General features: G+C 47.4%; 1 protein-coding gene across 1 annotated transcript; it reads left to right on the top strand.

The window, feature by feature from the left end:
• The first annotated feature begins 10,164 nt into the window (after positions 1 to 10,164).
• Positions 10,165 to 11,467, top strand: LOC114903051 (putative tripartite motif-containing protein 75). The gene is made up of 2 exons (XM_029235845.1): positions 10,165 to 11,058; positions 11,114 to 11,467. Exons 1-2 carry the CDS (start codon positions 10,165 to 10,167, stop codon positions 11,465 to 11,467), a joined length of 1,248 nt encoding a protein of 415 aa, XP_029091678.1.
• Positions 11,468 to 13,608: the final 2,141 nt, after the last annotated feature.

The following is a 13,608-nucleotide window of genomic DNA, read 5'->3' as shown; positions in this document are numbered from 1 at the left end:
ACTAATGAGGATATATTATTATTAAATTATGCGGAACAATCTCCTTCCCATCTTTGCACCCACTCTCACTCCTCAAAATCAGAACGTTAGAAATGACTTTAACACCGTTTGATGTGTACATATCGAGCAAAAATATACCGAAGTTCTAGGCATTTCTATAAGTGTATAGTTGATAACATACCTAAAAAAAAATGAAAAAGAAAGCTAGAAGTAAGGTTTTGGGGTCAATACTTGCTAAGGTCTCCTTGTCCTCTGAGTTTTTTATAATCTACTAATTCCCTAACATTTCCCTTTTTTGGGAGGCTGATCTAACGCTAATATAACTTACAGAGTAACTGATTTGTGCCCGTTAACGTGGAGAATATACATCTACACTTACTATTAACAACATCGCTGTGACTTTTGACTTAGATTTATTTGGCAGATAACTGAGATCACCCCAAAGCTCAAGCTCATTCTGCTTCCCCCGCACATGGCTTGTCTCTCATCCTTCCATAAATCCTCCTTGTATGGAAGTCTTACGAATCATGCTTTACCTCTTTTGGGACTTTTTTGGGGAGAATATTCTCAAATCAGGAATTAGCACGTCAAGGAGGAGTAAAGGTACAGATCTAAGTATTTTGAAAGAGACAGGCTGTTGTCACAGCCCAGAGAAGTGACATTCCCTCCGGGTGGCCCCGAGTAAATCACCACTCTAAGCCTCCCTTTCTACTTTTGTCTATGGGAGACAATTCTTCCTACAACAGAGAATTCTCATAAAGTTTTCATGGGAAGTTTGACTAAAGCATAGAGCAGAAGGTCTAAACTATAGTAAAGTACTCAATAAAGGGTAGCTTTTATTTTAAAATGAGAGAGCAAAGAATACCGGAGGAAAGGCTGATCTAGCGAAAGGATATCCTTTCTCCAAAAACTTTCTTTTCCCATCATGAATACAACACTTTCCATTTAAGTTTCTTTGCTCACAGTTGACCCCCCCCAAATTGAAATATTTGTGTGGATATGGGATAATTTCTAAGACCCGAAGTTAAGTGAGAAAAGGGGCAGGGGTGTGGTTAGAGAACACTTCTCCTCTCAGTTGTGGTTTAAAAGGCATAATGGACATTCACCTATATGTGCAGAGGCCACTTCCAGTATAGACCTACAGCTGGAAACATTCAGCTCTGACACGTGCTGCAGTGGCCAGTAGAGGACTGCACACCCTGCATTATTTTTCATCTATTCATATCAGTTTGGTTGTTCAAAAGCTTTCCAGCAGATGGTGCTAGACACTATTCAGTGCACAAGTCCTTAGGACAGGAATTTGTGTCCACAATGAAAATAAAAGCCTTACCCCCTCTCCCGAATGGAAGGTCATCCACACCGAAACAGGGCAATAACTGCATTGCTTTAAAAAAAAATACATTGAAGTATAGTTGATTTAGAGTGTTTTGATAGTTTCTGGTGTACAGCAAAGTGATTCAGTCATATTTATTATTTTTCATATGTATATATATATACATATAAAATATATATTTTTATTCTTTTTCATATTCATTTCCATAATTGTTTATTCCAGGATATTGAATATAGTTCCCTGTGCTATACTGTATGTCCTTGTTGCTTCTCTATTTTATATACACTAGTTTGTATATGCTAATACCAAACTCCTACTTTATTCCTTTCCCACGCAATTTAACGTGCGGTAAACATAAGTATGTTTTCTATGTCAGTGAGTTTATTTCTGTTTTGGAAATAAGCTCATTTGTATCATACTTTAGATTCCACATATGAGTGATATCATGAGATATATGTCTTTCTCTGCCTGACTCACCTCACTTAGTATGATAATCTCTAGGTCCATCCAAGTTGTTGAAAATGGCATAATTTCATTCTTTTTTATGGCTGAGTAGTATTCCACTGTATTATATGTACCATATCTTCTTTATCCATTCATCTATCAAGGGACATTTAGGTTTCTTCCATGTTCTGGCTCTTGTGAATAGTGCTGGTATGAACAGAAGGGTGCATGTATCCTTCAGAACTATAGATTTGTCCAGATATATGCCCAGGAGTGAGATTCCTGGATCATATTTTTAGTTTTTTAAAGACTCTCCCTTGTGTTCTTCATAGTGGCTGTAACAATTTACATTCCCACCAACAGTATAGGAGGCTTCCCTTTTCTCCATACTCTCTCCAACATTTATTATTTGTAGACTTTTTGATGATGGCCATGATGCTGCTATAAATGCCATTATTTCATTCTTTTTTATGACTGGGTAATATTCCATTGTGTGTGTGTGTGTGTTTGTGTGTATGTATGTATATATACACACCACATCTTCTTTATCCATTCATCTGTTGATGGATGGTCCCATCCAGTCTTAACTGGCTCAGATCGAACTAGACACTGCTGACTCCAAGTCCCTGGAAAATCACTGGGGCCAACATCTTACTGTTTGTGGAGGACATGCAAGTCTTAAAACGACCTTGATCAGTGAAAGCAGGTGAAATAGATTAAAGCCACAGTTTCAGAAAGACACCTCTTCTTTCCTGGCAAGGACTTGATCAGTGAGAAACCCTGAACTCTTTGCTACAGCCCTCCCAGTGTCCTTTCTGTCTATAAAAGAGCTCTCCTCTCCATCTGTGCTGGGGACTTGCACATGGCTTGCCATGGTGGCAGATCCCAAACGGCAATTCTGTGAGAACCAACCCGTCTTTTCTGGAGAAACATCTGGCCATCTATTTGTTTCAGGTTAGCAAGAGGGAGCTTTAAAATGGCACACTGAGGCTTAAAAGCCAACACCAGTAGGGGACCCACATTTTCTCTTATTGTATTCTCTGAAACAAATTGCAAAGCCCCACTCATCTCAAGGGGGCTGTAAAGGTATATGTATCAAGAGGTAAAAAAAAATGATGTTAACCACAATTCTTAAGTCCAATTAGACACTCATGAAATTTACATTAATACTGAGGGCTAGAAATAAAACTTTCCAAATACAACTTATAAATACATAAACATAGAAATTGTTAATAATTTTGGCTCAATTTGATAGCAGTTGTTCAATAAGTTCATAGAAGATATTTCTTTTAAGTAAAATAAGCCTTAAAACAGTTTTCATTAGAATTATAAAGCATTATTATTATGAAATTTTGGTGATTCATCAGAAAAAATCATGGAGTGTGATGTCTAAACACAATGGAATGAAAGAAGAAAAATCTCTTAACTGAGAAAGGCTTCTGTGGATGAGGATCTAGGAGCTACGTAAATGACTGGAGTGACGTGCTGAAGACCAGAGGTAGGTGGAGGTACGTCCCGACCGGAAACACACAGTCACACACACAGACGTATTTTGTGCTTTGCGTGGTTCTGATATGTACAAAATTCTGTCACTCTGGTTAGTTAAAGAACACATCCCCCAGTGGATCAAATGTCATCAATAGTTAACCAGGGTATATTAACCATATTTCCATAAAGTATAAACTATCTGGACCCAGAGGGTGGGGTCCCCAGCCAGAGAGGATTACTGCCAGGCCTTGAAAGCTCATGACATTGGTTCTGCTGGATTTCAAATCTGCCCTAGCAACATGGTGCCGCCACACCCTGGTCTTCTCTCCAGCACACATTGTCTAACAGCGAATCTCCTAATTTCAGCTATTTTTGCAATCTGGATAGGCTGAGGATCTCCAAAATCATCAAATCCTGCTTTTATTTTATTTTATTTACTTATTTATTTTCTGACTGGTCCCCTTAATCGATCTCCCTCCTCTCACATTTTTCTGTAAGCAGCAGGAAGGAACCAGGCCACACCCTCAACACGTTGCTTGGAAATCTCAGCCAAATATCCAGGCGATTCCCTCTCAAGTTCTGCTTTCCACACAGCTGTAGGACACAATTCAGCCGTCTTTTTCTCCCGCGATATACCAAGAATCACCTTTCTTCCAGTTTCAAGTCACACGTTCCTCATTTCCACCTGAGTTCTCACCAAAGCACCTTTAAAATTCACGTTTCTGCCAACATTCTCCCTAGGACAGTATGTGTATTCTCAAAGGCTAAAGGTATTTGTCATGAGCTCCCTGTTGGGCTGGTTAATGACATTGTCATACCATATGGGTTAGAACACAGAGGACTAACAGAATATTAGTAGGGAAAACCAGAATCCTGATGAAATGCCTTCAAGGGCCAATCGTTCCACACAGTTGAATCTCCTAGGATAGGTGATTTGAAGAATCAATGTCTGTCTCCTCTTCACACTTGGACTCAGAGCAGTCGGACATCAGACCTTATCACTCAGTTGACACTTTTCAGAAATTTCATAAGTGATCTGGAAGTCAAGTCACTTGACTTCAGTTCTTCTTTACTTTTCTGTGCTTATTGACTCTGTTCTTGGCCACGAGATTGACAAGAATCAACTGTGTTTTATACCAGTTCCCTGCTTGCCAGGAGTCACGTGAACAAGAACTTTTCCCGTTAGAATTCTGTGGCCTTAAAGGGGGGGGGGGGGTTACAGAGAAGGGGCCAGAGCAGGGGCCCTAGGACAGTGGTGTGGGATGCAGTGACATAGGTTCAATCTAGTGCCCACAGGACTTGCAGCTGGACTGATTGGTTGGGATTAAGGAATGAGAATTCAGAGATTCTTCCAAGGATTTCTGCATTTGCACTTGGGCAAATGATAGTTCCATTACTGAGATGTACACAGTAGGAAATGAGTAGTTTTCTGAATTGCAGAGAAGGTTGCTGGAAAATAAGAGTTACATTTTACCTATTAAGGGAAAAATCATTTCTAAGATGCTGAGACAAGACAGTGTGGGGAATTGCTGTTGTTCATTACCGTATTCCCATCTCCTATAATGGTCCTAGTTATTAATTAATAAGCGCTCAATAAATATCTGTGGTACTCATTAACTAGCTAATTAATTCTAGAATATGCAAATCTTATACGTCAAAACCATGGTCCAGTGCACACCTTGTTAATTGATTTTGTCTGCTTGGTGCACTTGTAAGGCCAACACTCTCTCTCCTTTCCTGTAAGGTGTGACTAAGCCCTTAGCTCTCATCACAACAGATAAAAAGTAAAATCATCATTTCTCTTCCAATCACTGCCACTTCCACTCTCCAGTGCAGACTTTATTTATGCAAAGGAGAATATTACTGATGTGAGAAAAAACATGCTGGTAACTTGGTCTTGGCCAGGGCTGTGACCTGCCTAAAGATGGGGTAGGGCTGAGGACTGGAAAGGGCGAGGTCATTCTAATCGCTGCTGCACTGAAGCCGTGGGGCACAAGCAGGAAGCAGAGTCAGCAGACGCTCAGAGGACTCTGTACCGTGTTCACCGCTGCCCCCTGGCCCTGGGGTTCCTGCTTCATTCTACACCATACTGGACGCTCTTCTCAGGCTGGAAACCTGAACCACCATCAGCACACCTGTCTCCTGGGCTGGGACTTTGCACAGTTTTTCTTCTGTGTGTCAGGCAGGTCCAGAGCTGGTCTGTGTACACTGCCGCCTCTGGGATGAGGAGCCCTCCAACCCTGCACTAGGGACCCACTTGATCTGTGGGCGCAGGGAACATAGGATGGACTCAACCAGACCCCTGAACCTGAGGGGTGCAGGCCCCTCCACATGCCCGGGGTGCCAGAGATTGTGCCTGGGAAGAGCAGGGGAGCCCGAGGGTCTGGCATCACACCTCCCCAGGGAAGAAGCCTTTCAGATTTCAGTCCCTTATCAGTGAAGATGGGGTTAAGTGGCCTTGAGAGGATCATGAGGAGATCACAGAGGTGCAGCGGAGACCTTGTTATCACCAGGGCCAACCGTGCCTGACCTAATCAGAGTAGACCCTCCCCTCCTTTCCCCTCCCCTGCCCTCTGCTCCCTTCTGGGCAGCAGGTCTGAACACCCTCTTCCCTCACAGGACCCCACTCCCCAGGGGGAGGAGCCATGGTCTTTAGGGTGGGACCCCAATAGCTCCATCCTCCTCCTGGGGGTGTATATAAGCCCGGGTCACATCCTGGACCACACTATCTGGTGGGAGAGCAGCCTGAGGACCCGGCCCTGTGAACCAGGAAAGAACCGCAGCCCCAGATAAGTGGGGATCCAGGATGGGGCACAACTGGGGGCTTCCTGATCCCCTGCGCTGGGCCCAGCCTAGGGATCCACCTCCAAGGGAATCCAGACTTGGGTTTGGCTTATGTAAGAACACGCCCTTTATTAGGTTTCCCAGCCCCTCAGCGGGCCTTGTCCTAGGTCACCTAAATGTTGCTGAGCGCGCCGATGCCCAGTTCCCGCCCTGTCCGGGACCCAAGGATGGAGAGACTGATATCTTTTGTGACGGAAGAAGCTGGTCTGAAGCCACTGTGGGATCCCCCTCCGGGATGTCTCTGTCAGAGGCAGTTTGTGGTGTCAAACAAAATTTCAGAAACCCAGACCTGATTGAATTAGAGATGTTTATTTGGGGGTTGTTAGAACTGCAGCCCTGGAGACCCAGATTGAAGATGCACTTGAATTGTCATCCCCAGGCTACAAAATGGGGAAGGCTTATAACGGCAGAAAACTTTCAAGATTACATAAATTGGTTATCAAGAATTAGGATTGGAGCTGGCAAGAAGTAAAGGTGCTTGTTAAGCAAGAAAGGGTTGGCTGGGGTCGAGACGATTACATAGTTGGGGGGTGGCTGTGATAGTGAAACCGCAAGGTTGCCACTAGAGCTGTTAGCAGACACTCTTGAAAACGGCTGGTGGTGTCCTTGAGTTTGAACCATTTCCGAAAACTCAAGTTCTCAGTGATGAGGGGAGGTATTTGAAACCACAACGACACAACAGCCACCTTGGTCCACTTTGATTTTTAAATGACTTTAAATCCATCACCAGTGTGTAGGTGGGGAGGAGAGGGATTAGAGCTGTGGGGCCCAGTATGAACTTGATCTTCCTCAACTTCATCACTGCCTGCTTGCAGACACAGAGAGTACAAGTAAGTTGCCCAAAGTCACTCAGCTCCTAAGGGAGACCAGAAACCTGGCCAGGGTTTTAGTCATTCGACAGCTTAGCCGGGGACTGAGGTGATATTTGGAGATGCCATCATGGCGGGACAACACGGAGTTGACAGTCACGTGTGGGAGGCAGATTTCCAAAACCTGGGTAAATTTACAACAGCCAGAGTGGAAAGAGTTCCTGATCCTGTCCTTATAGCTCTGGCACATTTTGTTGGGGGAGGTGAGCCCTCATGGAGTCGGGAAGCTGGGATCTGGAGGAAGGGACAAGTGAGCTCTGAGCTGGGCAGCACAGGAGACAAGTGAGGGCTCTGCTTGTACAAAGGCGCTGGGGCCAGAGGGGGCTGAACCTGCAGGAAGAGGGCAGGAGGTTGAGCGCTGCAGAGGGCTTGGTGCTGGGGGAAGCTGGAGCTGAGGGAAGGACGCAGTTCCTGTGCAGGGAACAGCAGTCCTGCAGGAGAGGGTGTGATTAGATCCTGGCGTGGGTGGGAGGAGACTGGAGGGGCCAAGCGGGTGGTGGTGGGCTGGGTGGTCGGAGGCTGGTGCAGGCACCCAGGGGAACATGTAGGGGCTTGGGCCAGGTTGTCAGTGGGGACAACAGAAGGTGTGTTCTTCGACCACAGCATCCTGAGCATGGCAAGTCTGGGATTTTGTTAGTTGAGTACCATGAGAACCTCCATGCGCCAGGCCTGCTGCTAGGCACATTTCCCCTCCTCTGTAAATCCTTTCTAAGCTGTCACAGGTCACAGGGCCATAGATGGAAGAGCCAGGATTGCAGCCCAGGCAGCCTGGCTCAGAGTCTCTGCTCGCTCACCCGACCAGGCTTCCTCTCCTTCTGGCTCCACTACCCTTTCTGTGGTCTTTTACAGAGCTCTGCCAATCAGACGAGGCGCAAAGAACAATCTCTCTTGTTTTTCACACTGATGTCTCTGAATTATTAAAAATGATTTGCTTTGACTTCATAATTGGCCATCTGTTAATCTTCACCCATTTTTGTATCCTGATTGTTCATTATGTTTGCTTGAATTGCTTGATAAAAGCTAATTAAATGCTTGAAGCAATCATGTAGTTTTCTGATTTTCAAAACTTTTGCCTCCTCGGCCAAACAGATTGAACGTATTTCTCTATAATTTATTTCTATAGTCTATAGTCTGTGGTTTTATGGCCACTTTTCTAGACATGCACATAGAAAACTGCTTAAGCCTGTAACCCTGCACCACCACCCAGATGAAGAAATACATTGTTACCAGCACCCCTAGAGCCTTCTCACCTTCCTCCCAATCACTAGCCCATCCCTCCTCCCCCAATACAAGCACTAATGCTGAGGTCCAGCACCATGAAGTCATTTTTCCTGCACACACGGTGTGTATTCTTTTGCGCCGGGCTTTTTGTCACACCATGTTACATCTTTGAGATTCATTTCAGGTCTGGGGTGAAGCGTACTTAGTGCCCACCCAATGCCGATTAATGTCCCACTGTATGAATAGGTGGTAATTCATTTACGCATTCTAATGTTGTGGAACTTTGGGGTTATTTCCAGTTTGGACTTGTGGAAAGTGTTCCATTGATCCTCCGTAAATGTAGTTTTGTGCAGTTTGTAGCCCTTCTAGTTTATACTCTGGGTGGTTACACAGCCTGAGTGACATAACTGAGTGTATGTTCTAAGATAGTTAATAATGCAAAATAGTTTTCAAAAGTGGTTATGCCCGGGGCTTCCCTGGTGGCGCAGTGGTTGGGGGTCCGCCTGCCGGTGCAGGGGGCGCAGGTTCATGCCCCAGTCCGGGAGGATCCCGCGTGCCGCGGAGCAGCTGGGCCTGTGAGCCGTGGCCACTGGGCCTGCGCATCTGGAGCCTGTGCTCCGCGGCGGGAGAGGCCACAGCAGTTAGAGGCCCGCGTACCGCAAAAAAAAAAAAAAGTGGTTACGCCCACTTACCTCTCACCAGCTGTGTATAGGTGATCCAGTGACACCACATATCTCCAAGACGCTGTATCTTAACACTTCCAAATTCATTCTGGGGTCTCTGGACTCACAGATTGTCTTAAACCTATCAGGGCTGGAGACGATCAAATCAATAGACACCCCTCCCCGCTCCGCCCAAAGACGCTCACTTCCAGCTTTGGGATCACTTCGCTGATCCCAGTGAAAAGTCTGGAGTGTCTACCAGGACACATCCTCTGTGGGTGCCCTGAACTCTAAGTTCTCATCCCTGAGAGTCGGCCTCTCAGCCTCCTTGAGAATAAGCAGCTGCCCCTAAGGGGAAGCACCACACCCTCTGCTCAGGGTCTTGACCTCACAAATCCTCACTAGTTGGTAGCCCACCACTGTGGTCAGGGAGTACATTTGTATATGTGCGTGTTTCTCCGCTTCAACTCAAATTGAAATACTGATCTCAATCTCATTCTGCGCTTGATGTGAAAAGTCAGTTTTGGGAGGGGGCCCAGAGCAAATTCCATCTAGCCCAAATCCCATCCACTTACGCACACAGTTTGATACATCCTGTAGCTGAGAAGCTTAAGTGAAAAGTAAATGTTGATGTATGAGTTCAATGCTGTCAGAAATATCTGTGGTTTAAGAAATACCATTCTTTTATTAGATTTTTGAGAAGATTGAAGTGATTGAAGCTGGAAGTTTTATCCTTTAACCAGATTCTCTTAGAATTGGGATGTTATGCAACTCTCCCCGGGTCCCCAGATAGCAGGTGACTGAGTGGGGACTCTCACCCAGGGCCTGGCTCTTGTCCCCAAGCCCACACACTTTCCACAGCCCCAGGACCTGGTCCCATCAACCTGTGGTCCATGTGGGGGCAGGTGGGTCGTGGTGGAGGGAAGGATCAGAAGATGCCTCACTGTGGCAGTTAGGGTCTCTCAAGACACAGGGCACTTCCTTTTCACAGGAAGGATTATTTTCTTAGCCCCAGGAAGGAAAAGGAACTTTGGAGTTGTGTCTGCTTTCTGACCCAGAGAGTTGCTGAGCTTGGCTTCACAACCTCCAGCTGCTGAGGGCAGCAAGTCGCCCAGATGCTCTGTGATCGGCTGCAGGAGTGAAGGAAGCCCCTCTGGGCACCTGGCTGCACATCGAGCCCTGCAGGGCCTGTAAAATTTCAGCGTCAAGGACGGCAAATAGGGAAACCCGAGGGTGCGCCTGCGGCTCAGCACACAGACCCTGCAGCCCGGCCTCCTAAGAAACCCACCTCAGTGCTGCCCCGATGGCGGTGGCCGCGGCCCTGGATGGAGTCCTGGCGGAAGCCAGATGCCCGGTCTTTCTGGAGGGCCTGAGAGACCCCGGCACCACTGTGTGTGACAACAATTCCGGCCGCTCCTGCATCCAGCGGTCCTGGGCTCACCTGGAGGTTAGGTTCCCCTGCCCCACGTGCCGCCACCCGTGCCAGGAGCGGCAGGTAAGGAGCAACGCCCAGCTGGGTAGGATGATCCAGGTGGGCAGGCTGCTCCAGAGAAGCCGGAGCAACAGGAGGAGACACGAGGAGGCGCGAGGAGCCGCGCCTGTGCAAGCTGCACCGCCAGGTCCTGAGCCTCTTCTGCGAGGAACACCTGGAGGTGCTGTGTCTGTCCCCTGTGCGCCCGGGCACCAGGGCCACTTGGTGAGGCCGGTGGGCGAGGCCGCGGCTGACCACCGGCAGAGGCTCGGCGCTCACGTGGAGCCTTTGGAGAGGCGGGGGGCAGATGTCCACAGCCTGGTGGCCGCGCAGGACAGAAAGCTGCTGGAGCTGCGGGAGCTGGTGCAGCGCCAGCGGCTGGAGCCGGCCTCGGAGTTCCGGCAGCTGAGCCGGGCTGTGGACGGCGAGCAGGAGGCCGTCCTGGCGAGGCTGGTCCAGGAGGAGCAGCACATCCGGAAGCAGCTGGGCGCCAACATCACCCCCTTCTCAGACCACATCTGCGAGCTGCGGGGCCTCCTGCACGAGGTGACGGAGAGAAGCGTGCTGCCTGGAGCCAGGCTGCTGAGCGGCATCGGGGGCGTCCTGGGCAGGTGCGAGCGTCTGAGGTGCCCCGACGTCTGCTCCTTGCAGCTGAGGCGGGAAGGCTGCAGCCTCGCCCCGCCGCACTCGGCTCTGCAGAAAATCATTCAGACGTTCCGGCAGGACGTGACACCCTGGACCCCGAGACGGCGCATCCCAACCTGCTCGTGTCCGAGGACAGAAAGTCGGTGACGTCTGCGAGGAGCAAGCAGCTCTTCCCCGCAAGCGCGTAGAGATTCTGCCCGGAGCCTGCTGCGCGAGGCCCAGGGGTCTTCGCCTGCCGCCCTTCGCCAGCTGCCGGCGGTACTGGGATGCGCGGGTGGGCAGGGCTGCGTGGGCCGTGGGCGTCTGCGCAGACTCCGCCCCCAGGAGCGTGGGCCGTGGGCGACTGCGCAGACTCCGCCCCCAGGAGCGTGGGCCGTGGGCGCCTGCGCAGACTCCGCCCCGGAGGGATAGAGCCGCTTCCGGACTGCGGGGCTACGCCGAGGGGATTTTGAGGCCTGCGGGCCGGGCGGTGCCGTTCCGCTGGAGCTGAAGGAGGAGTCTGCCTGTGCTGGGATCGAAAAACCGCCTGATCCAGACTGTTTCCCAGGATGTTTTTATTATGGGAAACAGCCTTGAAAGATAGAGGTGATGTCTCCATCCAGACTTTAGGACTCGCCGTTTTCTCTTCCTTTTCCGCACACCTGGGAAAGATGATGCGAAAGCCTGAGAGCGCCTCCTTTGGTGCAGGGGGCAATGTCAAAACAAGCGAGACCCCAGTAGTGCCAGAAACCTGACACCAGCCCCACACAGTAACCACCAAAACAAACAAACAAACAAAAATCCAAGCTAGTCTCCTTTCTCTCTCAAGTTACCTTGGATCTACTCGGGTAACCACCGTTCCCTCCCCATAAATCTTATTATATGAGTAGTAAACATTTTCATATTCCTCTGCTATGTGTAGCATCATTGGATGCCTGACACTGAACCAAATTTTGAGTGGGGATCCACCGTGGCAATACAACCTGGTCCTAACATTTGGCATTCTGAGCAGGCTTTTGGTGATGTTCACCATCATCCATTTTCAGGGTGCTTCTCCTCTGTTTTTTGTTTGTTTGTTTTTGGCTTCCAACTGGCTCTGATGCCCCAAACAAGCGTGCACTTTGAGCATTTATACTTTTACTTGCGAATCAGCTCACCCTTAAGGGGGTCCTTAAAAAAAAAAAAAAAGGGAGACAGAGAGAGAAAGAAAAGAAAGAAATCTGGGGAGGATACAAAACTAGAACAGAGATCCACAATTTGACCTAATTGGAAATCTACAATTTACTAAAAGAATCGATAGAACAAAAAAGTTAAAAGGGGGAGATTCTCTTTTGTGCCTCCCTAAGCTAGATGCTGATTTGGTAGGATCCCACTAAATTTAAACATAGTACCCCCGATAATGTTAGTCTGTTACCGAAGATAAAATGGACATCAAAGAAGTATGTCTCATCTTAACCATTGGAACTGTGGTTTTGCATAAATTCCCCATGGTCATAGCACATGTTGTCATAAATGTCCAAGAGAAGGCATAGATAATCTGACCCACTGAGAAATAAACTGAAATCAAATCAAGCCATTGGCACTTACACATTGGGTTCACGAAATAGGATGTCATAGGTGTCTCCATCTCCAGTTACAATAGATAATAAGACTAAATGTTAATTAAAACAAGGCATTCAAGATTTGAAATCCATTATGCATGATCTATTTAGTGGAAAGATTAATTATTCCCACTGCTTCTCTGTTTTACTTAAATTTCATCTCTTGTTTAACTTGAAAAGAATGGATTGCATCTCACAGTAAGTTACTACAACCCAAATGCTGTGTTCCCATCCAATGTTGTCTAATTACAAGCAGCGACTGGTAAATATCTGGCCATTACAGATTTGGCCAGTATGTTCTGTTCAGGGCTTATTTCAACAGCTTCCCAGCTATAATTTTCCTTCACCTCCAAAGGGAAACCAGGCAATCCCATGTACATCAACAGCCTTGCCCTGGCAAGATTTTTACTTCATCCAACTTACTCTAGGAGAACTATTATGATTTACATTGATGACATCCTTCTTGAGAGATTCATTTGAACACTCAACCTTGGTTGATTTCCTGAAAGTTACTTGGTTAACTGAGAGCATCCCTATCCCTAACACTGTCAAGAAATAGCTATTGACCCTCTCAAAACCCACAACATGAAAACAAACCCAACATCTTCTAGGCCTTTTGGGATTCTGGAAGCAACATATTCCTTAAATTTCACTTAGGTCCATTTTTTTCTGTTACTTGCAAATCAGCCCACCTTTAAAGATGCCCCTTCCAACGAAGCTGATTAGAAACTAAGTTGGAATTTTTTGGGTACTCCTATTAGTGCCCCCAGAAATATCTTCTCTTTAGCAATTTCCTCATGCTTCCTGGAGACTCTGGACCACCATGACCACCATAGGTTTCCCCTGGGCTCCTGTGCTGACCTGCTTAGATTTGTGTCATTGCCATCACCAGTCACATGCTGGAATTTATTGGACATAGACGCTCTCACAGTGGCAGAGACTGTAACCCTCCCTACCCAGCTCCCCACAATGCCTTGAATTATGGGCCGAGAACCCCGCCAGGTCACCACAGCTACCTAGACCTCCTTACTACCAGATGGAGCCAAACTCA

The sequence above is a fragment of the Monodon monoceros genome, unplaced genomic scaffold (genome assembly GCF_005190385.1).
Source record: "Monodon monoceros isolate NGI ecotype Baffin Bay Population unplaced genomic scaffold, NGI_Narwhal_1 Super_Scaffold_20, whole genome shotgun sequence".
Classification (NCBI taxonomy): Eukaryota; Metazoa; Chordata; class Mammalia; order Artiodactyla; family Monodontidae; genus Monodon; species Monodon monoceros.
Note: the sequence above shows the minus strand (reverse complement) of the source record. Positions and strands in the feature narration are given on the sequence as shown.